The 26,311-nt window shown below is 35.8% G+C and overlaps 1 protein-coding gene across 1 annotated transcript in view; it reads right to left on the bottom strand.

The window, feature by feature from the left end:
* Window positions 1-26,311, bottom strand: part of ZNF236 (zinc finger protein 236) — a 70,824-nt gene that overhangs the window by 25,255 nt on the left and 19,258 nt on the right. The window contains exons 6-17 of the mRNA XM_074146861.1: window positions 24,926-25,072; window positions 22,909-22,980; window positions 18,242-18,445; window positions 16,440-16,668; window positions 14,429-14,701; window positions 12,071-12,274; window positions 9,521-9,665; window positions 7,821-8,081; window positions 7,325-7,575; window positions 6,557-6,658; window positions 1,260-1,411; window positions 43-149 (exon numbers count right to left, since the gene is read on the bottom strand). Of these exons, the coding sequence (XP_074002962.1) occupies window positions 43-149; window positions 1,260-1,411; window positions 6,557-6,658; window positions 7,325-7,575; window positions 7,821-8,081; window positions 9,521-9,665; window positions 12,071-12,274; window positions 14,429-14,701; window positions 16,440-16,668; window positions 18,242-18,445; window positions 22,909-22,980; window positions 24,926-25,072 (2,147 nt within the window). The remainder of the gene's footprint in view (window positions 1-42; window positions 150-1,259; window positions 1,412-6,556; window positions 6,659-7,324; window positions 7,576-7,820; window positions 8,082-9,520; window positions 9,666-12,070; window positions 12,275-14,428; window positions 14,702-16,439; window positions 16,669-18,241; window positions 18,446-22,908; window positions 22,981-24,925; window positions 25,073-26,311) is intronic.

The following is a 26,311-nucleotide window of genomic DNA, read 5'->3' as shown; positions in this document are numbered from 1 at the left end:
CATTAAGGAAATTCTGTGACAAAACCTAAAAGTATAACAAACCTATATGAACGCCTGCTTTGATCTTCATTATCCTCAAGAAAATGAGGCCGTTGGGTGTGCAATTCAAGTTCTTCTTGCGATGACTGATCTTGGATCAAACGAGTAGTCTAGAAACCAAAGCCTCACGTAAATTTCAATAACACAATACTGCAATAAAGTCATACAAATAGGCAACAAAAAATGACAACATTTACAGTCAACACAAGTAATCAAAATTATGCTTTCCTAAATTTTTGATGAGGAATTAGGAGTGCAATGATACCTCGCTCTTTCATAGTGAAAAGGAAAGCAGCAAAATGTGCACCCACTGAACCAGAATAAACAGACAAGGTGGTGTGCTTACACCTCCCTATGAATCTAGACAAAAACGTGTCTCGAGTCTTGTAAATCTTCTGGTGTTTGAGGGATTAAATTCAACACCAAACCAGCTGTTTTAAACAGCATGAGCCCCACACTGAGTGGCAAAATGCACAGTGGTGGTGACAAACTTAACTAGCTTTTGAACAGCTAAGAATAAGCCTCAAGAATGACAGCATGTTGCAAGATTTGAAGAAAAAACTCCCAAGCCTGTATGCTGAAATTACTCAAACTCTTCCAGATCCTAAAACCCACCTCAGTTCTCTAAATGACATTTGCCCTTTGCAAGCAAGCATGAAGAGACAATAATACATGCAGATCATCATGGTAAACACATTACTACAGATGGTCTTCATACTAGGTACTGCTACTATCATAAAGAGTTATATTTAAACTGTATTTTTAGCTATTAAGCTCCTTTACAAATTCAACCAGATGAGAACCAAAAAAGAACATCATACACATCACAGGACCACTACGTGTTTCTAATGTTATTTTTTCTGCTTGATCATAACAATGTCCATAGGAATTAAAGAATTAGGACAGAATATAGTGCAATAATGTAAAGTTATTTCATAACATTAGGCCCTTTCCTTAGTTTTAGGCTTATGATTGAACTTTATAGCATTATGTCTGTTTTGAAGCCTAGAGCACCAAAAGGTAAAACTCTTTTTTAGAAACATGTAGCCAAGTCACTTATCCTCCCCCCTGCCCTGTTATTTTCCAGTTGTTAATCATAAGCAATCTAGAAAAGAAATCATGAAACTCTTCTGACTTCTCAGTTTACCTAATTACCAATGAAATAGCTCAAAGAAATTCATCACTGAGCACAATGGATTCTGCCTTCTAGCAGTACTTACCACATTAATAGTGTCTGTACTTGGAACCTGAAGAAGGGCTGGTGGATGGTAACTCGTTGAAAGAGCCTGAGATTCAAGTGTGCTTGAATCCTGCAGCTGCTGTACAGCTGGAAATTGAGCCTGTTGATTGTAGCTGTCATTCACTGTAAAACCTGCCAGAAATTAAGCAGTCACACACACAGAAAATACACTGAATTGGACTTCGAATTACACCACACTTTTCTGAAGACTACCTTCAAAAGATATTAAGTAGTATTACTATACAGTAATACTCATTTTATACTCTTCACTGTTGAGTGGAAAAATGCACAAATGTTTCTGGCATCTACGTAATATGCATAACAGGGTTACTTACCATTAGCTGGAATTCTATTGGAAAATCTCCTCCACAGAAAAACACTGTTTGAAGTTTCTTCAGGGTGCCACAATTACCTTAGAGCCATTGAAATTTTGAATTTCTTGTATGTAAGCATGCATGTGTCAAACAGGTTGACCCATCTCCCTTTATCCACGTTGGTACCACGCTCCCTTAACTACACTGGAAGCCGATCACAAGGATGCAAAGCTCAGTGGGGAGGATGGCGGGTGAGTGGAGGAGATGACCCAATAGGAGAACTCCAGTTTCTGATAAGGTAACCCCATTTTCTCCTACTTTGGATCTCCTCCACATATTCCCACTCTTTAGATAATAGTAAAGTAGAGCCTCTCAAAGGCAAACTGCAAAGTAAAAAATAAACATGTTTTTATTCACGTTTCCAGCACAAAGACCTGAAATTTTTTTTTTTTTTTTTCTTCTGAAATATCAGATCTTAATCACCTCCTTTTCTAAATGAATGAATGGAATGAGAGTATCAATGATTCAGAGCCAGGGAAGTATAGCTCAGATTGCAGGGTTTGGCCCTAATACTTCTAATGTTTAAAAAAATCGATGTCACGTGGAAAAAAGTGAAACCGCAACTATCAGTAATTAAGGTAAGGGCAGCAATTTTACTATTTCTGTGCAGTTTGCCTTTAGTGGACAAAAAGGGTGAAGATTATGAAAACAGGGTAGAAACAAATCCACATCAGATGACCACAGCATCAAAGGCCAAAAAGCAATGCTTAAAGAATATTTTGAAATACAGTATATCAAAAAATGAGATGTGTTAAGTTTAAGCAGAAATTTTCCCAAAAGATATTTTCACAGCAGAATACTATTATCAATATAGGGAAAAAAACCTACTTGTATACTATTGCTTACACCATGGAATGAAGACTAACAAACGTAAACAAATCTTGAAAGCATTATTAGTCAGGTTGTAACTTATCCCCAAACCTAATGCTGCAACTTGTATGTTATTTTCTCTCCTAGAGCTACCAAGATTACAAGAAAAAAAAGATTCAACATGCTGAATGAACATTGCACCTCAATGATCAAATAAAAAAGCAGCCTGAAGAACAGTGGTGCAAAGCTTTACAGTGATAAGAGGGCTGCTAATTTCTATTTTCAAATACATTTTAAAAGCACCTTTATGGAAAAATGGTATTCCCACTACACTTGAACACAAAAAAAGTAAGCCTCAGGAAAATGAAGCAAAAGTGATGCCACTTCCATGCCCCACATAAAAAAAGGACGTAACTATTAAAAGAACAAAGAAACAGCTATCTAAAAAAACCTGAAACTTTTTTTTAATCAGTAAAGTAATTTTTACTAGCCAAGAAGGAAAAAAGTTACTATATCACAGCCTGTTTCACTTCACAGTGTTTTAATAAAAGCAGTTATTGACATCCTGAAAAATTTCCCAGGATCATGAAACAAAACACTCAGGAAGAAAAATTCTGAAGTTAGAGGTATTTTGGTACAAACTGAAGAAAGAAATATCTCTGAAAGTAGTTGTGGAATAAATATAAACCAATGCTGTAACAAGAATATACATGACGCATCCCCCTTTTGCTCAACACCTAGTATGAAGGTCAATTTCCACTCAAAATTTTAAAAAGATCTGACAATTTTGAGCATGCTAAAGGCATTTGCTACAACAATACTATTTCTACAGAGCAGCATTTAAAAAAAACCCACCAAACACCAAAAACCAGACATTCAGTCTCAGAAATGAATTTAACAACCTTAATTTTCTGCTCCTGTTTCCATCATTATATATTGTTTTCCAGAAGCTTTTCCTTAATCTTCAAAGAACAGAAAGCATCTTAAGCTCTGTATAATAAGGGGAGTCTCTTACTACAAAGTCCTCTTCACTTGGAATTGAATTTTGTGTTACTTCAGTACAAGTAATCACTTGCATTGATTGTTTTTTCTTGGTTTTAGGACATCATCCAACCTATTATCTTCTACATCAACAAAACATACTGAAAAATAGAATAGCCTGGAAATCGGTTTACTAGTGGAAAGATATGTCTTGCACATGAGAATAAGAAAACAACAGTATGATAGTTCATAGCAAACACAGTATTTTAGTTTAGACAAAACTTGAAGTCTTTACTGACAGATCGTTTGAATTCTAACATTACAAACATATCTACGTGCACATGTGCATCTCAGTGGGGGTCAGTGACTAGCAATTAAATGTTCTGCAGGTTTGTTTCCTAGGCAAATTTTGGAACCAGTTCAACAGTATTGACCGGAATAAATGTGTAAATAGTTACTGAAAGAATCAGAATTCCAAGTCCTGACATTGGAGATTAACTTCTTAGGAAAGCAAAACAGCAGTCTGGTAGCAATGGTATATTTGTATGGGCTGAATAACAGTACTGAATAACAGTATTTGGACTTCTCACATCTTTTCAAGATCACCCTCCTATCACCACTAATCGAATTATTAACTTTCAACCATGCTTACAGGGAGACTTTAAAGGGAGAAAAGGTGACATAACCTATAAGAAAACACATTTGGTGACAGGCGATATTCAATAACCCAAAGACATTTTCTGATGAAAGATCTATTTGGTTGTTCTGACCTAAGTCGTCTTCAAATGAAGATGCCTCAATATGTAACCTACAAAGAACACTGAGGTCCTTTTTCTTAGTCTTCAGATCTAGCTCAAATGAATAATAAGTTATGATACAGCAGCATCCTCATAAGATCAGCACTTCTTTACAAGTCTGAACATATAAAGAAGAAAATCTATCTGAACAAACCAGAAATTCTGCAGAAGTATTACAAAGAAACCTGAAAGAATAAACAAAGTTCTGACAGGTCTGTGCAGACCTAAGGATCAGCCTCATCTGTCTGAAATGCAAAGATGTTCCTTTTTTCTGAAAAAAGGAAAAAGAAAAATCAAAAACCTACTGACGATTTTTTAAAAACTCCTACGTTGGTTTATTAATAAACACTGAGCCAAAATATTTTAACAAAAATACAGCCTATAAATATCATGGATAAAAAAGACATAGTGTTTTAAGTTTGGATGTTCTGCCTAGCTCATAGGAAAAAGAAATTAGGAGCATGAAGCACAGATGCAGACATAGGGAGAGGGTCGACCAATTTAACGCATGCATCCGCGCAAATGCTTACCTACCTGAAATTCAAAAAATTTGAAGGGCTCCAGGATCTTCAAGGAAACTTCAAAGAGTTGGGAATCTGTGGATGAGATTCCAAGTAGAATAGGAAATATCTTATACAAATGAGACTTACAAAAACCCACATCACAAATCACAGAATCACGGAATGGTATGGGGTTGTGAAGGGACCTCTGGAGATCATCTAGTCCAACCCCCCTGCCAGAGCAGGTCCACCTAGAGCAGGTCGCACAGGATGGCGTCCAGACGGGTTTTGAATGTCTCCAGAGACAGAGACTCCACCACCTCTCTGGGCAGCCTGTTCCAGCGCTCTGCCACCCTCAAAGCAAAGAAGTTCCTCCTCATGTCTATATGGAATTTCCTATGTTCAGGTTTGTGCTCGTTACTTCTTGTCCTGTCACTGGGAACCACTGAAAAAAACATTCTGATTCTCTGTAACAATTTTATAATGTACCGGTGATGAAAGAATTTTTTTATAATATCTAGAAGAGTCTCCCACCTCCCCAAGAAATCAATCAATATTCAATATTTATTTAATGGAGAAGACACACATACATAGAAACTGAAGTCTAAATAAGGCAAGAAAACAAGGTTTACATATCGGATTTTCAAATTCAAAGGAGCTGTAAAAATCCAAACAAAAACCACCACCACTCTTGAGAGTAACACAGAGTGAAAGGTTGTACTTTTTTTCATTCATTTGGAAAACTCTAAAAGGTAACTAATGAAAATAATCCACAGGGTTTTAACAGGACCTGATTCAATCTTGTTTAATAAAGGCAGAGACTGAGTTGGGTTTTTTTTTTCCCTCAGTTACACAGAAAGCAGCACAACCTAAGGAATTAAAATTAGCAAAAAATGATACTATTTCTTCAGCATCATGCAACTTAGCACAGTCAATTACATTTTCAAAAAAGGCACTATACAATTAAAGAGGGAAAGAAATTTAAGAACACAGAAGTTTAAGCAGATTGAATTCCAGTTACTCGTTACCAGTTATATAAATATGAAGTTATTTGCTGGAGTCAGAAACAAGGAGGAAGAGATGAACTGGTCAGCCAGTGAAGTGCGCCTCCCTACCAAAACAAATTATAACCCCTTGAACATACTCCCCTTCCCTGGCCTCCCACCAAAAAAACCCCAAAACCACCAGTAGCTTCGTATCAAGCAACAACTCAAGAAATCCAGTAGTGAAAGGAACACAGTCATTTCTTCAAGTCTCTGCAGGCTACATAAGCCTTACACATATTTCTCAGTATTTTTTAGGTAAAATACAAAAGAAGTTTACAATCTCTTAATTTGTTACTTATGTAGCTTTAAAAAATACAAAAGGAAACCGCTGTGGTTAAAGTATGATTTTTACATGATTATATTTTGCACTCTTTTTCCACAATGAATCCCAACAGCTACTCAGTCAAATCTTAGACCGTGTTTCTGATCATCTCAGGTTATGAGCATGTATATTTTGGGAGAAAGGTGTGTGAACTGTCTACTGTCACAGCAACTTCAAAACACAATCAGGGAAAGAATATGAAATGCCTGACTATAAACCTCATACTGTAATGACTAAACATCGGCTCATAAAAGCAAATTCTATTTATGTTTCAAAATATCCTACCAAATACAGTTTCAAAATAGTAATTTAAGGAAAAGTTTTTGCAAGTTGTCTGCATTGCAGTTACTTTGACTGTGAACGCCCGCATTTGAAACGATTTATGATAGCTATGCTGTAAAGTCAGATATAAAAAAATCACTTTAAAAACTGTTATTTTTTACTAACCTTGTGATAAGCCCTGTTGATCAAATGGCTGCTGCGTTATAGCTTGTTGTTCAAATTGAGTGATATTTTCCTGTAAAGCATGCTGGGATGTGACAAATCTATCTGAAATGGGGAAAGGAAGAGGAGAAAAAAAAGGGGAAAAAAAAAAAGAAAAAGAAAATAAAATCAAGAAAAGAAGATGTAATTAACTGGATAATTCAGTTGCTTCCAAAACTCTACATTTTATAGTCATCTGAATTTTTACTGCATTAAAAAGTAGTAAAAAAATCTTAGCTGAACAGGTATTTAAATCTTTGCTTATTGTAGGCTTTATTTATATTCCTCTGCAGTACTTAACTCATTACACCATGAAAAAGAGCAAATAAGCAAACCCAAAATAACTTTGTTCCACTATTACTAATAGAACTAGTATGTGATATATTTTGTGTTCTCTCACCTCAAAATACAGGTATTACTTCCCAAGTTGACTATATAGTAGTGCCTTTTATTAATAATAGAAGTGATGTGGTAAAGTTTTGTGCACTTAGTATTATTTTTCTGGATATTTATTTTGTAATTCTGCTTGATACAACTACATAGTGCAAACCTCAATTTTTTTATATTTTTAATAGTAAACCTGAATGCTAACGAATGAAAGAAACTGTACAACATGCTTTAAGGAGTTAGCTTTTACCCCATGTATTCTTCAAGTAAATTTGTGAAGAAAAGGTTATTTGAGAACTTGTAAACTTACCTCATTATAAACCTTGTCATATTTTAAATACTCACCCTCATCTTGGTCTAAAGGCTGATCAGCCAATTGTTGTTCTAGCGCTGTTTCTTCTGTACCCACTACTGGCTGCTGGTCCAATTCTAAAATAGCCTGCTGGTCTGTTGCAACAGCTTCTGGCTGCTGTAGCTCATCACTTTCAATCTCCACTTGCATCTGTGTAGAAACATGAATGCTCTGCTGATCTACTGTAGAATCATCTATTGAAGCAGACTGCTGATGCTGCTGAAGTTGCTGTGCAAGTTCATATCTGCAAAGAAAGGTAAAAAGGTCTTTTTATGGCTTCAGTTAGACAGTTACTCTATTTATGTGAAAATTTTTTTACACACCAGAATTTACTATACCTTCGGAGCTACCTAAGTGTTTGCTACCCATAAATAAACATCCTTATTCAATTATTAGCATTTGATACAGAACGAAGCTGCCTTTCCAAGTATCTTTAAGGAAGGGTTACTGAAATACATCAAAGGATTCATATAAAAATCGTAAACATACCTGTGAGTCTTCATGTGTTTTTTACAGTTTAGTGATGTTTTGAATGTTTTTTGACAATATGGACACATATACGGTCGAAGGTCATTATGGATCCCCATATGTCGCCTGAGGCTACCACCAGTAGTGAAGGCCCCGTTGCATATAAGACACTTAAAAGCTTTCAATCCAGTGTGTGTTCTAATATGTGCTTTCAGAACTCCAGCTGACACAAAACCTCTTCCACACTGAGAGCACTTAAATGGCTTTTCACCAGTATGTGACCTTTTGAAGAGAAAGCAGAAGGTAAAGTAGATTTAAGAGTTTGATTTATGAAGTTATTAGAAGACTAAATTTTAAAAATGAGCAAAATAAATCAAAGTAAGGCAACTGCTGTATGGATGGAAGAGGCTTCAGTTAAGAAAACCCAGAAACTGAAGCTTTAATAAATTATAAACAACCTGCACGTCATCACTGACAGGGCTAGAAGCAGTACTGTCTTAATTATGTTCTACAGTCCAATCTCCTTTTCTGATCATACTTTACCCCAATTAAAACCTCTTGGTTGAATTTCTTCTATGCCAAATATGCCATTATCATTCACATGTATTTTCCTCAATTCAGCCAAAACAATGTCCCCAAAAGTTTGGAGGAAAAAAAAAATATATGGTCCTCCACATATTGTATACTACTACGTTTAATAACGAAACTTTTTGGAAAGGAACTGTGTCCATCCTGAACAAGGCACAGTACAACTATTCTTTCAGACTGCTGTGTGAAAACAGTATTACAAAAGGAAAAGATGTACTATTGCAAGGCTTCCCCTCCCTCCTGTGGACAGCATATAGAAATCAAGAACTGTTTCAAGCCAGTTTGAGAACCTACCAGTACAGAACTTGATTTCTAAGGAGAACACGAGGAACTCGCCACAATTTGAATTACAGGAAGTGAAAAAGCGGTACAGAGCTTACATTGCAGAAACAAGCAGATTGCCACCTGCTTTACGGAATCTCTCCTTAGATCCTAGTATTCACAGTTTATCAAATGTTGCTCCCTGATTTATAACTCAACTAAATGGCAAAGCTCACTCCCTGTAAAACTGCAATCTGATCTAATTTCAAAGCTACCCTTTCTTTTGAAAGCAAGGTTGGATTAGTTCTCTCCACTGGTTCTCCTCCAATCTAAGTTTTTCTGTGACTCCATGACCTTATGGCTGTAAGCACTCACAGCCATACATCCTTATGGCTGTATGGAACTTGAGCTGCACTTCAGGCAACAAAATGATCCCCAAGAATGTTTACTCGATTACAATGTAAGCCTAAATTCTGTTAGATTTAGTACACAGGGGAAAAAAAGCTAATTTCCTTCTCAAAAAATAGTTCATTCAAAAGCAGATCATCTGGAGTATGCAAATACAAAATTACAACAAGAATCCACATGTAATGCTTGCTATTTTCTGTACATAGTTTAGGAAAAAGAAAGAGTCCAAGTGTTAACAAACTAAACTGCACACTAAACACAACCACTTGTACTCCTAGGACTGCACAGAGGTATGAATTAGTCAAAAGCCTCCTCCAACTTTACCAGAAAAATCAATTACCACTGGTTGACCACTTACAAGACAGTAATAAAAAAAGTCTTTTCAGTAAACACTACATAAATTTTATGCTTTTCCATAATTTTGTTATTACATACATTTCCTTTCTTCTTTGTATTTATTTTACCTGATGTGTTGCTTAAGATGACAAGATTTTTTATAGGCTCGATGGCAATAGAAACATTTGTATGGTCTGTCTGCATCATTCACAAAGTTATTGTTAAAATAATTTTGGAAGAACTGGCTATTCCTTGGGATTGGCTGGATAAGACCTGCATACATAAATGCACACAAAAAAAGAAAAATTAATTCGTGAAGTTATTCCAAACTTGCAGTAGTCTGAAGAGCTATTATTTGGGGGCGGGGGGGGGGGGGGGGGGGGGGGGGAAGTGACTTAACTTTTAGTATGCAAGTATATAAAGTAAATGAGCATGTTTTCAGCAATTATTTAAAATTATGCATGCATCTATTTCACATTATATATATTATATTGCACGTGCTATCTATTTTAGTGATAGCTCTTCTTTTGTCCATAGATCCACCTCATTACATTACGTCTCTGATACATCCAAAACAAGCACTAACTTTAAAAAAAAGCTGACAGTTATGAATTCTCTGCTAATCAAATATTTAGCTCTTCCAACCTCCACCTTAACCAAATGACATTTAATCAATGTACCCCGGATATACATTATAACTTGACAAATATTTCACATGCATTTTGTGATAAGTACAAATCGCTATGATGTATTATCTGGCTTTACTTAAAGAATAAAAAAGGTCCATTAAAAATTGTTGTATTTGTACATCATCTACTTTGGCTAATCACAGAATTGTCTAGGTTGGAAGGGACTTTTAAGATCATCTAGTCCAACCATCAACCTAACTGATAAAAAATATCACTAAACCATGCCACTAAGCACTATGTCAACCCATCTTTTGAACACCTCTAGGGATGGTGCCTCAACCACTTCCCTGGGCAGCCCATTCCAATGTTTAATAAACCCTTCGGTGTAAAAATTTTTCCTAATATCCATCCTAAACCTCCCCTGGCACAACTTGAGGCCATTTCCTCTTGTCCTATCACCTGTGACTTGGGAGAAGAGACTGACACTCGCCTCACTACAACCTCCTTTCAGATAGTTGTAGAGAGCGATAAGGTCTCCCCTCAGCCTCCTTTTCTCCAGGTTGAACAGCCTAGCTTCCTCAGCCGCTCTCCATGAGACTTATTCTCCAGACCCCTCACCAGCTTTGTTGCCCTTCTCTGGACCCGTTCCTGCACCTCAATGTCTTTTTTGTGGTAATCAGTCTTGCTAATTCTCTGGGCACGTCCAAAAGTTTATTGGGGAAAAAAACCCCAAAACTTAAATCAACTTATTTAAACAAATGCTCTTTATACACTGATGCCTGAAATCAGACAAGTGTAGTTATAGAAAATCAGTTAAAAGTTCCTGCTACTAAATGTCCAAGTGCTAACACAAGAGTATGCTGTCTCAGAAGCAGCCGACAGAAAGGTATCATCCCAAACACCCTGACAGAATGGGAACAGTAGCAGACAAGTTAAAAAACCAAAACCTCATCATCATTCACACATCTGTGAACTCAAAAGTACTCATCACAATATTAATATAAAAAGCTGAGAGAGTGATGCAAAAATTCAACAAATATGCCAAAGATCTCTATGGTCCTAAATGTTCACCACAAAAAACCTTTTATGCTGTCTTTTCTTTCCCCAGACTGCTTCATCTAGCATGCTATGTTTCCAGGGTTCACTCAAGAAAGAAATACTGTGTGATCTGAATATCTGAAGTGGTCAGCTAAGTTTTGTTGCTGGTCTGAAAATCTGAGTTTCTTATGCCCGATGCCACAATAATCGCTACTCTTGCATACAGTAATTTTTGGAAGCAGTGAAAGCAAAAGGATTTTTAAAGACTGATAAAGATTTTAGGCTAAAGATATTCCCAACGTAATACTCTACTACATAAAGATGACTACTCAACAGGCAAGGCAGGGGTTAGCAGACTGGTGAATCAAACAAGGAAGAGTAAATGCCTTCCTTGCCCATTACATTGACCTCTACTGGACAACAACAAATATCATCTTGAATGAGCTGTACAGCAACTTACCTTCTTCCAAAAAGGTAGTTTTATCAAATGTTGTAACATTTATTCTACAACAGAATTAAAATAACTTTATGAACTCTCTATACCATGTTTTAGAATTATTCTGCCCGTCTTTGAAATATTACCACTAACAATTACCACTATTTCAGGTCACAATTATAGCAAATACACTAAAAGCATGTCTGACTCATTAACATTTGTAATTTGAATAAACATCATAATCTCAAGAATAATCTAGGTCATGAACTGTCTCTTTTCTATACCAACAGTCTAACAACAGTTAAATCCCTCTCCTAATGTAATGTAAAAATGCACACGCTTTTTTTCCTGTAAGGATTATACAATTTCTCTGTCAATAAAAAAGATGACTTCTTAATTCTAGTACAAGCAAGCTATTAAATATGGCACTTTTCAGAAGCCTGATTATTTCCGATGACTTATTTCAAAAATGCATCTTCCTGAGTAAGATCCGAATGCGTTTGTTTGATTAAACTGTGACCTCTATTTTCCGGTGAAATCAAAATTTCAAGAGCATGGATTCACTTGCTCTTTACCTAAATCAGTTATGAGTATGGGCTCTTGCAAAGGAATATCTGGTACTGGAACACTAGTCTTTCCTACTCGAACTTTTGCAGGTTTACGTTGATGTCGCAGCTTCCTTAGTTCAGTATGTTTAAAATGTGAAGCAATATGAGTTTTCCGGTGGCCTGATGTTCTGAACTTTTTGTCACAGTGAGGACAAGCAAAAGGCCTAACACCTGCAAAAGATTAAAGAAAATATTAGTTTGTGATTTTGTTTCCACCATCCTACAAATGTAGCTTTGGAATACAGAGTTTCTTTTCTGTATTTTCTTTTTTTGTTTCCTATCAGGGTGTTTATTTTTAAACAGGTTTTCAAAACAGATCCACAAAATCGAATCAAAAGTAAATATGAAACTGCTGAACTACTAACTGGTTGTAACACAGCAGTGTAAGCAAGCTTGTTATCAGGACACTGGATAATGCAAAAGTGACAGCAATTTTCAAATGGTTCCAGAAGCTATTCTAAGAACAGCAGATAGCAGGTCAAATGTCCTTCCAAAACAGTAAAAAAAAATGAGAAAAAAGAATCCGCAAACACATAGGCAAATGATATATAATAGGAAAAAACAGAGGAACAGTGATGTGACAAAGTTTAAAGAAATTCTAGATTGGTCTGTGAAAGTATCAACGCTGTTTGACAGCAGTCAAAAAAGCATGCCAACAGAAATTACAAAAGAAAGACTTTTGCAGTACAAAATCCAGTAGAAATCTCTCTTTGGAAGGGATACCAGAGAACTTGGTAAGTTACAGAGACAGGCAAAGCTGCCAAACTTTCAGCTTTTGTTCAAGAGGAAATCTTGGACTTAGAAGGCTAGGAAACAAGACTGGGTATTATGAAGAAAACTCTATAAAAACACAGGTGGAAAAAGTGCACAAGAAATAAGAATGAACTATTCTTTACAATACAGCAACTAAAACATCATATGGAACTACTAAGCAGAATATTTAAAGCAACAAAAGGTGTTTTACTCAACAGGTACCTCAATATTTGAATTCATTACGTTAGGTTGTTCCAGTAGTAAGTTCACATGGGTTCAAAATCAGCTAAGTTCTTTGGAACAGAAATCTACAAAGAGCTGCTTAGCACAGAGATACAGCCTGCTTCACAAAGCCCTCAAGCCAAAGATTAGCAGAAGGTAGTTGTACGCTGCTAAGTGGCATTACTGTAGGCTTCCCCTTTTCCACACGCTGATGCTGCCATCAGAGGCAGCAGACAGGGCTTGATGAACCTCTAACCTGTCCCAGTAAGCCCAACCTGCTAGGCAAACAAAGAAGCAAACACCTCAGGAAAAATAAGTGTGCTGAACGATGGCCAACTATATGCTGGAGTTCCATAACCACTAGACTACCTATTTCTCAAGTCACCTAGTGCTTTTGCTACTTTGAATGAGTCTGACTTCTAAAATAAAGTAAAACTGACTTCAAAAGTAACAGACAAAATACTGGTTTACAAGTTTAAATAAAAACAAAGTGAAAAACTTTCTGCAGATGAATCCAACAGGTCATGATATTTCCTGGATTAAAGGCATCTCACTATAAAACACACTGAACACTAAACGCACTTAGTCAATGAATGATATGTTGTTGCAGAGTGTAAATACATAAACAGGAGTGAAAAGAAATAGCAGCACATTTACGATCTTATCTTGCTGAAAGGTTATATACCTGCAAGAACAATGAAAGAAAAGTGGAAAACAATCAGGTAGTCCACCAAGAGTGGAAAATTCATTTTTCTCTCTGCAGAGGATACAAGTTCAGCCAGAGAAGAACAGATATTGAAGACATCTTTTATTATGTAAACAAGGACCACATGAACAGAGGAGTTTTAGGGTATGTAGTGTAAGATACAGAAAACAGGTTAGTAAAAACACCAAGCAACACCTTGTTGTTGAAGAAAAAAAAAGGGAAGTAACTAAATAGTCCTGAGTGATATAGTGATATCATCAAAAAGTATGGGGAAGAGGAGGGAAGAAAAGATGCAGTGTAAATACGAAAGATGACTGGGATAAGTAAAATCGGGACTCAAATTCTAAGAGTATGACTCTTAGAAGCACAATTAAAAACACTCAACGTAGTCATATTAAAAATGAGCAACAGCAGACTCATCATAAGAAAACTAAATGTCCATGGCTTTTGTAAGCACCCAAAGTTTCAAAGCCATGAAACACCAGAAAGTTAGGACAAAACATTAAGGTCATCATATAAGATACTAAAACCAGTTCATTCTCTGATAGACATCTCTACAATTTAAGCACTTCACAGTGTCTTTTTTTTCCATGCAAGGTCTCACCCACATCATAGAAAATACAAAAGCAATTTTGAGGACTTACCTGTATGTAGACGAATGTGAACTTTTAAACTCCCTGAGGTGGAAAAGCATTTCATGCAAAATTGGCACTTGAAAGCTTTAATGCCAGTGTGTGTTTTTATGTGTGCTGTGAGAGTACTCTTAACGGCAAAGGCGCGGAAACACTGGGGACACTTGAATGGCTTCTCATGGGTATGAATGCGAATGTGGCGCACTAGATCACTTGGTTTTTTAAATTCTTTAGAGCAATATGGACAAACATGCCACCTTATTCCATTTTCTTCACGTATAGAACCTAGAATAAAGAACAACATCAGAACATCAGAATGAATGTGTTAGAAACATTAGCAGTTCTTCAAAAATTCCACTACACTGACACCATTATACAAAGCAATCGAAACAGAAAAACATTTTGCCGAGTAGATGCCATTACAACACATTTGGTAAACAATTAACTTCTCTATCAGATACATTCTGCTTCACAAAAATAGTGATGGACTGGAACGACAAAAACAAAACCCAAGAGAATCCTGCTGAAATTGAAACTTTTTGTGTACTGAAAAGGAAGAAGGGGAAAAAAAAAAGAAGAAAAAAGCTAAAAAATGTCTGACTTCACAGAAAAGAAACCAATTTGTATGCCACTTAGAAATACGGAATGTAGGTGTAATGCAATATAATATACCAGTTAACTTATAAATACCATATCTAACACAAAATTATCAATGAATATATCTCCTCAACTGTAACGACATAGAATTATTTTAAGTACTTAACATTTATCTAACTGGATTAAATATTTTATATGGCCCTCTCTTCTGCAAATTCAGACTTATATTATAATTTATCAATTTTTAAGAGGCGAAAATTTCATAAAAAGCCTTTCTGAAAAGTATACAATTTAAAGGCTACTTTTTCACAAAAGTTTTTTTACGATCCAAGAACCCTAAGCTCTGTCCTAAAGCAACAGCATACCTTTTTCTCAACAAAAATGACAAAACAAGCATCTAAATCCTATCACAGTTTTTTGTTCATACATGCTGTTCAATATCAAGTATTCGCTGATTTAAATCAGTTCACGTAGTGTTTTTCTCTGTGAACCATGTGAATACACTGAGGTTATGTTATTTTATCAAAAAATAAAGGCAGTTGTGTTTGACTGTACAGCAGTGACGTTTTATTTTCATTTGCAGTCAGAGTTGTTACTGTTACACACAAGGGAACAAAATAGTTATTATTACCAGAGGAAAAAGTTAATGTTGATTTTTAGCAGTTATGTTGGACAAGATAAGCTTTCAACATTGGATCAATTTCTGCCTCCGTTGCAAAGAAAAAAACCAGCCAGTAAAGTATAATGGCTATACGTGGAACAGACCACTTCTAGAAACCTTAAAGCTTGAGCAACCTTAATACTGAAGTTGTACGTAAGCACAGAGACAAAATCAAGACTTGCATACACGCAATATGGTAAGGAGGTGGAATATTAACGTGCATTGGTGACAATATCAAATCAGTACTGCAATTCCAAACACAGGTGACCTGAAGTATTAGCCACAATGTCAACCTTCACCCTCTCCTACATGGCCCAGGTCAGTGAAGATCTGGATGAGGGAGCAGCACTCCACTGCTGCCCCTGCGAGGCCTCACTTCCAAAGAGGAAGAGTAGAGTTTGCAAGAACTCTCTGCTCCAGGACACACCATGAAATCCCAATCCTCCTCAGAGAAGGATGATGGGAAAAAGAAGGAAAAAGATTCACATTCTTCCTTTTTTTTCTCCTCCAAAAACTCCACTCATCTAAATCCAGAAGATTTAAGTGTAACTTCACTTAAGGCCATTCTGACACATTTTAGTTTCAGTATAACAGAAGTTTTAAAACCTACCATCATAACTTACACACACTGTGTTTTAGATAAAAGTAGATGAAGTTTGTAACTGATCCACAATGTTTTGGGAAATCCCTTTACAAAGCCATCAACACATCCACAAATACTGTAGTCCTTACAGCACAAAAAGTAGCAAGCAGTGGCAACATTACCAGGTAAAAACGGTGATTTTTTCTTAATAACCTTTTTCTCTTTTTTATCCAGTTTATCTGTACTCTCTTGCTCCTTATCTTGCTCTGCATTATTAGGGTCAGCCTGATGATTTGAAAGAGTCTGGATATCTGGGTTCTGATCCTGGGCCCCAGGAGTCTTCCCCTGGCTGCAGTCAGTAGAATGCGCAGAGACGGGAATTGAAGACAACCCACTGTTCTCTAAAGCTTGCTAAAAGAGAACAGAAAAATTCTAGATTAAGAGAGAAACATTCCACAGTTGTTCCAACTTTTCTCTAGCAACTACTTAGAAGATATAACGCAAATATAATCAAAGTAATTAAATGTCTCATCCTCCCAGAATTTCAGCTGGACTTCAAACTTGCAAAAACATTCTCACACAACACTGACTTCTAATTGTGAGATTTTAAGCTGGATTTCCTGTACTAATACACGTGCCAACAACTGCCTTTCAGAAAAGTGCCAACTGTTTCTACAGAATCAAGCATTTGCCAGGAATATATAGCTATTTCTTATGCCTACTACAGGAAAGACTAGATCCCCATAAAAGATCAAATTTGAAGCCCATCAGCTTCTGGAGAAGCCATAGATAATACAAAGAAAAAGGAAGAATACTAAACCAGAGAAAGGCTTGGAAAAGCTCGAAAGCCTCTGTTAACAAATGACTGACAGCCATCAGACTGAGGCAAGAATTATGCACTCATTTTTATGTACACCCGCAAGGGACGGGAGTGTAGGCACCTTTATGAATTCTGTTGTGTATGAAAAGGCTCTAGATCAAAGATCAGAACACTCATTTCAGTAGAAGCATGTAGATATTTGATCACTTGGAAGAACTCCGTGTTTTACTTTTATTTTGTACAACAACACGGCTAGTGATGCTCATACAATAACTTAAAGAACCAACCCCAAAGACCGATTTATTTATTTTTTTAATAGCTATCACAACGGTAGTTACATTTTGTGTTATAATTTGGGGCAACTAGACATCACATTCCCAACTTTAAAGAACTCAGCATGGGCAACATGGTGAACTGGCACAGAGCTGCATTTAACATCTGGGTCTTCCAAAAAGAGATTTAAATGGTATTTAAAAGACTAGAGATGAAAAAATAGCTTAAAGGTTAGCAGGCTACCACCAATACTAAAGAAGAATATTTGCCCTGTTACATTATGTGGAGGCTGCAGAACAAGTACAGACAGCTGAATTACTGCCTGCATCTCTTCTGTTACGCAGCATCTCCTACTGCCAGTATCAGGGACAGAATAATGGGTTAGACAAAACATTGGTCTGACCCAAGAAGGAATTTTCTTTGCACCAGTAGGAATTATTCAAACAGCCCCTATAATTAGTACAGGAAAAGGGCTCTGTGTATGTTTTCATTTTTTAACCAGATAAAAATATTTTTCCCCTCTTAAATGTCATCATGTTTTAAGCACAGCATAACTTAAAGATGTGCCACAAGCTGCTTCTAGGCAACAGGAAAAGAAAAATACAAAAAGCCAAAGAGATCAATAAAATACCCATGTATGGGTGTGTACACTAAAAGCTTTCTCTTAGGTCATGCAATCAATATTTATAACCTTGCTTTTGTAAACTTATACAAAAAGATATCTTGCTGCATTCCATATGTGTTCAGTACACAACTCTGTCTTGACTGATACATAATTTAGAAATGCAGAAGGAATGCTATCACTGAAAATACTGAGAAAAAAAGGTCACTAAAATAAAAATGAGAAAGAAACCACTGAAATGTAAAGCTGTTCTCACACAGAACTCTTACCTGCAAAATATCTCTATTGATTCCCACTGCGATGTTGAGTTGTTGAGTAGGTTGTTGCGGCTGGTTATTTTCTACAGGACCTGGTTCTGATAACTCAAGGAGCTGCTGGATGACATCAGTTACAGCCTGCTGACTCTGATGAGCAGCAGCTGAAGACACCTGGTTTTCTGTCTGTTGAAGAAGTGGAGACCGAAAATGTGTGGCCTGAAATAGAGAGCAGAACATTTGAAAAGGAAGATGGAAAGTATATATTAACTGATCTGCTCGGTTCTCATATCTGAAATGTCTGTTACCTGTCCACTACAAGGATGTCTACTTGTATAAAATCTAAGGATTATACTGAGCTCTCATTCAAGGTTTGCTCTCTCCACTAAAGAATTGCTTCTGTATATCCCTTTCCTGGAGTTTTTTCCAAGCTGCGTAACTGTAACCTTACAGCTTGAATTAAGTTTATCATAACTACCGAACCTTCTACCAGTTTATAAAACACAGGGATCAATTACTGAATTCCACATGTAGAGTTTGTGGTGGTGTTATATCAAAACCTTCAGAACAATCAAACTAGTAACTTTTTTCCCCTTCAACTTTCAATCTTCTAAATCTCTTAGCTTTAATAGAATCTTTTTATACCCTAAAAATTTAAAAACACATGGAGCTGTGTCAATATTAAAAAAAATTTGACTTCTAAAAATCAAATTTTTTAATCTTTGATTTTATAGTTGTATCCTAGGCTACCTTAGTAACAAATATGGAGGAAAAAAAAAGTGATAAAAGGCCTTGGTATTTATTTTTTAAAATCAGAAATAAAGACTCCTCTTGTTCTTTTTCATTTATAAAATTCTCTTCCTTGTAACAGACTCCCTAAGTATACCATTACTGAAACAACTGCTTTCGATCATTTATTTTTCTGCAGAAAAGAGAAATATGTATTTATATAATGGCTAGCCCCATAATTCTGTTTCTTATAACACACTGGATATTTGCATCTAATATTCACTTCTGTTCTCTAAAAATACTCACTTCCAGGCACGCATGTGCAAACAAACACACATATATACAAAATGCCATCTTCTTTCAGATTATTTGTAAGAAAGAATAATCTTAGGCTTCTCATTTGTAACATTGCTTCCAATCTAAAAACTCCCCTGAGATTCTACTTATGCTTATACATTACACTGGACAGTTAAAACAACACAGTCACCGTATTTGAGGATGGTTACAAAGAAATGTATTAAGAAAAATTAGCTTGACTCAAATTATATCCTGCAAGCTTGATGAAATATTCTTAATACCTTCTCACGAGACGATATAAAACAAACCGTTATCTCATTTCTCTTGCATGCATGCAAGAATAGCACTTGCTATTTTGCCGATTTAACCATTAGTTCATCTTATTTCACCTCAGCAGCAGGACAGATGGAAAGAACTCAATCTCTCCAGATTCCAATTTAGCAAAAGTGCTATAAACATTTCAATATGTATTTTACAAAATAAAACATGCTATATGCCATTTTCGTTGCAATAAACAGAAACTGAAGCAAAGCGTTCGGCTAAAGACTGTTACAGCTCTTTATGGAAAACATTTATTTTCTTGCAACAGAATGCAGGGAAGCTCTTTAGTGGAGCGGGAAGACTACACAAAAAGTCTATAAAATTCTCCCAGGCTTTAGTGAAAGAAAAATAAATTGTCAATGAAGGAACTGATCAACATCATCTTTGACATAAAAATTATGGTACTCTTATGTATTTGGCTGGTCTGTTCATGCATTATACAGCGGTTTATATCCAGTCTTCTGGAGGTTATCTTTTTGAAAAATTGTATGTGTGCATATTTATATATTGAGTTTGTTACTATTAAGATCCCCTGTTCATTATAAAATGTTTCAGAGGCCTCTTTGTAGGTCTCACTTCAATAACTCATTTTAAAAACAGCATAGAGAATGAAGTGTTTTATTACTACTTCATAACCCCACATTTGTTCAATTAGAATAGTGGACCTTGTGATTGCCTTTAGTCTGTCTGACCTGCTGTGTAACACAGGCCGCGTGACTACTCTGAGTGAATTACTCCTCCTGTAACTGTACAGAAATTACAGCAGCTCTTTAAATCAAGTAATTTATTGTGGTAACCTTTTCTGTTGCTATCCAACTTCAACAAGTTTCTCCAACAGTAAATTATCTACACTAAAATTCCATACTTTATTGCAAAGTGTGAATTTGTCTAGCTTCAACCCTCAAAACTTTTTTTCTCTTCTCTATTAAAGAGATTACAGTTTTTCTTCAAAACGGCAGATCAAGTCATCCTTAAACATTTTACCTGATGGGTAAAATAAGATAGTGCACCTTGAATCTCTTCAATAATCAAATACATTCTATCATACTTTAAGAATTCTGATGGTTCTGATTCCTCCTGTATCTTTGAGTTCATGAACAGCAAACACTATAAACAGACAACTGACAAAAGCAAAAATTCCCAGAATAAAATACAAAGGACACACAAGCTTTTCATTTCTATACAAATTTTCTACTGTAAATAAAAAGACTAAAACTGATCTTTCCAGGCAAGGAAAACCTAACTTTTAGCTGATATATCAATTATTTCCCCTTCCTTCCCTATTCATGAGGAGAATTAAAAATCCTTGAAAACTCCTATGCTGTATCGTCTACTTCTCCTTTTCGTCTATATGTGATTTTATTCTTGGCCATATCAGAACATATATTGCTTGGTGCACCGAACTCAGCAAGAAATCCAGATAACTCAGTATCAGTGATTTGTCCTCTTCATAAAATTACCTCAATCTTTGTATCAACTTGATCAGTGATGATTTTATACTTTCTTCCAGGTCATTCATAAAATATTAAGTAGAACAGGGTCAAGAATTAATTTCCAAGGGACTCCATCAGAAACACAGTAACAATAGTGATTCCTTGCACACCCCTTCTACAAGTTCTCTCAGAAAGTTTTAAAAGTCACTGATGGTGCCTCACATTAATTTTAGTATGTCATTCTATTTGAAAATACAAAACATATCCCTGCTTTTTATCACCTCCATTACAAGAAGAAAAAGGAAGTATCATTAAGGGTGCAACTAGCTCTACTTACCAAAAAGCTAACATTAAATAAAATACCTATACATTTTCTTAAAACCATGTGTGATACATGGTACTGTCCCACGGATGAATCTGAGCATATAATCCTAGTTTAACAAATGAGGACCAACTGTACATAACCAAGCAGGCTGTGCATCTGAAGGCAAGGAAACAAGCAGATAGTAAATCAAAGGTGGAATATCTGAAAACATGTAACAAAATTGCTGCTGATTCACCTTAGCATTGAGGTCTGTCTGCACTAATTTTGAGATGATGCCATGTGTTCCTTTTCCACAAGATTCCCATGCATGTTACAGTACATAGTTACTGCTGTAAAAACAGAAGGTACCCGAGCAAGGTGAAAGAGAATTCAGGTTTCTGCTCTAACTCCTAGACTAGAAAGTCAGGCTTCTCCTTGCTTGGTTTCCTAGATCCCCCACACATAAGCTGAAGTTGACTCTGTAAAGCTTCACATGTAAACTGCTTGATGGCTCAGCAGTTACTAAGTCATTCTCTGAAGAAGAAACAGAGGTTTCAAGATGCTAAAACTAAGGATGGAACTGGACCAGTTCTCCCACTTGATCGTCAGGAGCATTGGCAACTCTGAGAGGAGGGGACAATGGGATCCATTGCTCCCAACTGGCACCTCTCGCTAGGGGAAAACGTGGCACTCTGCATCAAGTACAGGGAATCACACAATGTGGCACAATTCTTTTCAGACCTATGCTTTCACACATACACAGCCCCCCGCAAAAACCAGGCATCATCTCTGATAACATTCCTTACCAAGGAAAATAATTTCAATTGGGTAAAAAAAAAATAATGAAAATTTGCTTAAAATAAATTGCTTTTGAAGGTCATTTTTAACACTTTTAAAAGGTCTTATAAGAAACGTAACTATTTATATAACTGTGATTAACTATGATAAAGCAAGTCAAATTACTCTGTCACTAAGATACCACCATGCTGCAACCCATAGTCGACAAACACCACACGATACAGCTGCAACAAAACACGCTAATGCTCTCACTGTGAGTGGCACATCAAGACCTGCCCGTACACCAAGACTGCTTGCTATGTAGTTCCAGAAAGCCAGCCCTGCATCATCCTTCCCCAGCTCCATGGGCTCCTCCTGAATCCCACAGTTTCCCTGCTGCCTCAATTCCAACCAACTCAACCGGCACCAACTCCTTCCCTCTCCACCCAAACCATGGTATCCCTGCGAAGTCAAGTCAGAGGGGCAGGATAACATGGTACTTCTGAGAAACCTTACTGTCCTCTAGTCTTTTTATATAGGAGAATATTTGCCTCCATTTTGAAGGCCTAACGAGGAGAATTATGTGCAAAATCACGACCGTGACATAAATGAAGGAATATAGTCCATTCAAGACCTGTTCCATTCCTAAATAACCAGCTGCATTCACCAAGAAGTTTGCCTTCACATACTAGCTGATCAAGTTATCACAGAGGTCTGTTGCATATCCCTTTCCACCAGCTAAATGAAAGCTTAAAAAATTCTGTAAATTTTCTCCCACTTTAAATCTTGATGCAAAAACATGACAAAAACTGTACACTTACATTCTTCCATTTGTTATCAACAGGTTGCAAAAGATTAGCAGGGGATGTTGTTAAAGGCTGGGTGACAGAGTCCTACAAAGAAATGAAAATAAAGTACTTAAAGCCTTTGTACAAAAAAAAGAAATATATGGCTAATATCACGCATAAAAGTAGTGTGCTTCATTTTCCCACAGTACAGAGACTAGGGACAGAAAAAATGAGACTACGGGAGAGATACAACAGTACCTAGAATCACTACGGTTACTTCACAGTTTATATACATTAAATAAATGCAAGTTACAGAAACCAACACCTTAGCTATAAGCACTGCTGCAGCAAAAGACAAACAACAATCTTACAGTAAGACTATTTTACAAGATGTACTCATGTATCAGACAAGACACATTCTTTGGTAGCACAGCACTTCTGGAGACTTCAACTTTTGGAATTTCTTGTATTAAGGACACGATCATTGTTTATCCCCAGGTATATAACAGCAAGGATGACACAGATCCTGATCACAAACTTCAGAACATAATTATTATGCTGGAAATTTTTTGTTAAAAAAGCTCTGCAAGTTTTGAACAGAATGAAGTAGTCAGTTCTAATACAAGAATGCCAGTGCCAGTCTAAGATTGTATCATCTTTCTATAGCAATAATAATAAATTGATCAACCATTAAATCTCTGCAGCTTCAGATATGAAATTAAAAATAGAAAGTGTAATACTCTTAACATGCAACTGGCACGAGAGTTATCATCTTTGTTCTTCCTTGTTAAACTTCTTGGCATCTTTTTTTAGAAAGAAAAATTTTTCTCCCATTTTGCTTATACTATTATAGGGAGGTATTCTTTATTTTTTCCCTCCTTCATGCAAGCAGAGAAGTATGGATGAAGAAAAGATAACAATGCAATTCTGCAATATCAACAGGCAATGCAAATGCAAAATGCTCAAGCAAACCGAAACAAGAAAAACACAGCTGGATAGGGAAAGCAAACATAAGGTACTATGAAGGAATCCTTTTCCATTCAGCTTTTAAGATTAGGCTTCTGAATGTAGAGATGTACAAAAAGATATAGATTATATGTACTTGCAAGCAAACAGAACACATTAGTCTTTTTTTTTCTTTAGTTAACATGAAGAGACAAATAGCATCTGCCATACAAAAAAAAAAACTTTACGAAATCTAAAAAAGAAAAATAGTTCTCCAAACAACACTACTAGACACTCAATTTCAACAAGATACAGCTGCATAATGAAATCGAGACTTTAAATTCTAACCCTCCTCTTCAAAGTCTGCTATCACTTGTTATCCATTGACCTTTAAAGCATAAAGGTTGAAAACAACGTGAAACGGAGTGGAATGAAGGTTGAAAACGTAGTTATATTCAAAGAAAAAAAAATGTACTATGATACATTAAATATGCAATGGCTCAAAAAATAAAATAGTCTTATGAAACCAGAAGCATTTTCTGAAATTTAGCTTCTTGTATCTTAGCAAAGAAAAAACCAAATGTTCAGTGCTTCCAATAAAGCTTGGATTTTTCCCTTATGATCTGTCAAATAAGAAGCTAACATTTAAAACAAGTTATCAGAAATACTCAGAAAAAGAATCCACTATGTCTTTATATGGACTAGAATTATACAAATAGTTTCTGGAAGTGACTTAAAGCTAATATATAATTTGAATAGTTCCAGATTTCATTGTTCCAGCAAAACTTCACAATTATTTTTAGGGGAGGAAACCTTTCCTCCACACACAATCTGTAAGCACCAGAATTATATTGTACTTAGTTGTAGAATAAAATGTTGTATTTTCATTTAAACCCTCAAATTGAAAAATCTTTTTTTGCATATACTTGGCCAATTTACATTCTGCCAATATTTAATAATAAAAATCAATTCCAAAAATTACAGAAGACTTTAAAAAGAAAAAAACAGCTTTTAGTTCTAACCTGTCTGAAGAATTACTGGAATTAAGATATAGATCTAATTCAACTCTTAAAAGCATTTTCACAATATACCAAGCAAAGCTTACCACTGTAACATGAGATACATCTGTTGAAGAGCTTGCAGAATTCTGTGGACCACCCATGTGCATCTTGCTGATATGTGTATTTAAGCTACCCAAGCTTTTGAAGACACAGCTACATTCTGTACAGTTGTACGTTGGGCCATTCTTAACCTTCAATAAAACAAAAAAATTAAGTAAGTTTTTGCTACATCTACCATCTAAAATGTTGGGTTTTTTTCATTATTTATCCACATAACAAATATACTATGGGATTATGAGAGCTAAAATGGTTTATTTTTCCAAAATACTGATATCCAGTTATGGAATCAGTCTGGTATCTCTCGGATATCAAATCAACTGTAATCTATGTGCATGACTGTCATGTCCCATTACCACTTCTCAACATTGGGAAGCACCATAGAGCAAAACAATGTCACCTGGCAAACGTGGCCTCAGACTTTTCCCTCCTTACAATTTCCTACCATTACACACTTAGAAACAAAACCAAAATGCAACTTATCAATTAAGATGTGCCTGAAGATGTAACATCATACATAATACAGATGGAAGTTTAGAAATATGAACAGAAAAAATGGAGATAATTTATCTTCAAATTTTGGCTCTCTTCTGTTTACTTTTGCAAACGTGTCTCTTGTAAATTTCCAAGAAAAAATAAAATCTATTTCTCAGGTCAAAACAGAATGAAGGTGAGATACAGTGGGTCAAAGGCCATAGAGATTGCATAAAAAAAAAAAAAAAATCACCAAAAAAACAACACAGTGAAGGGCAGGAAAGTTTAATATATAGTTTGAACTGAATTTGAACACACAGGATGAGAAAGTGATCAGCAGCAACTTGTTTGAGATTTTCAGGCTAAGGGGTTGAGGTAATTAAAGCAGCTAAATTTGCAGATGCCAACCATCCTCACTTCCCCCTCTTCTTCAGTCTATCACACAGCAGTAAGAACCAGTGGAGAACTTTCAATATGGAAGGGAAAAAGAAAGTCTTCAACAGAAAACACGCTGTACTGTTTGCAATACAGTACGGAATTTTGTATTTCCTGACATTAGCTTAAACAGATAAGAAGACTTTCAGAAAGAGGCATAACTAATAAAATACAGGTACAACTAAACTGATATACAAAGTGAGAATCAACCTGCTTCATTATCACCTATAACACTATTTTGTGACTGTCTCAGAATAAAATGAAGAATTAATAGAGTTCTGCATGCAGTCTTGAAGTAAACATAGTGACAGCAAGAAAGAAAAAAAAAAAAAATCTACAAATGATCCAAAGCAATAACTAAAATGTTAAATCCCACAGGTTTCTGGTTTTTTCTTTTTTTTTTTTTTTTTTTTTTTTTTAATTACAGAAAAGCAGAGTAACAGTAAAAAGTGGAAAATGTTTTT

Source organism: Numenius arquata, chromosome 4 (assembly GCF_964106895.1).
Source record: "Numenius arquata chromosome 4, bNumArq3.hap1.1, whole genome shotgun sequence".
Taxonomy (NCBI): domain Eukaryota; kingdom Metazoa; phylum Chordata; class Aves; order Charadriiformes; family Scolopacidae; genus Numenius; species Numenius arquata.
The sequence above is the reverse complement of the archived record's forward strand: the minus strand, read 5'-3'. Positions and strand labels throughout refer to the sequence as shown.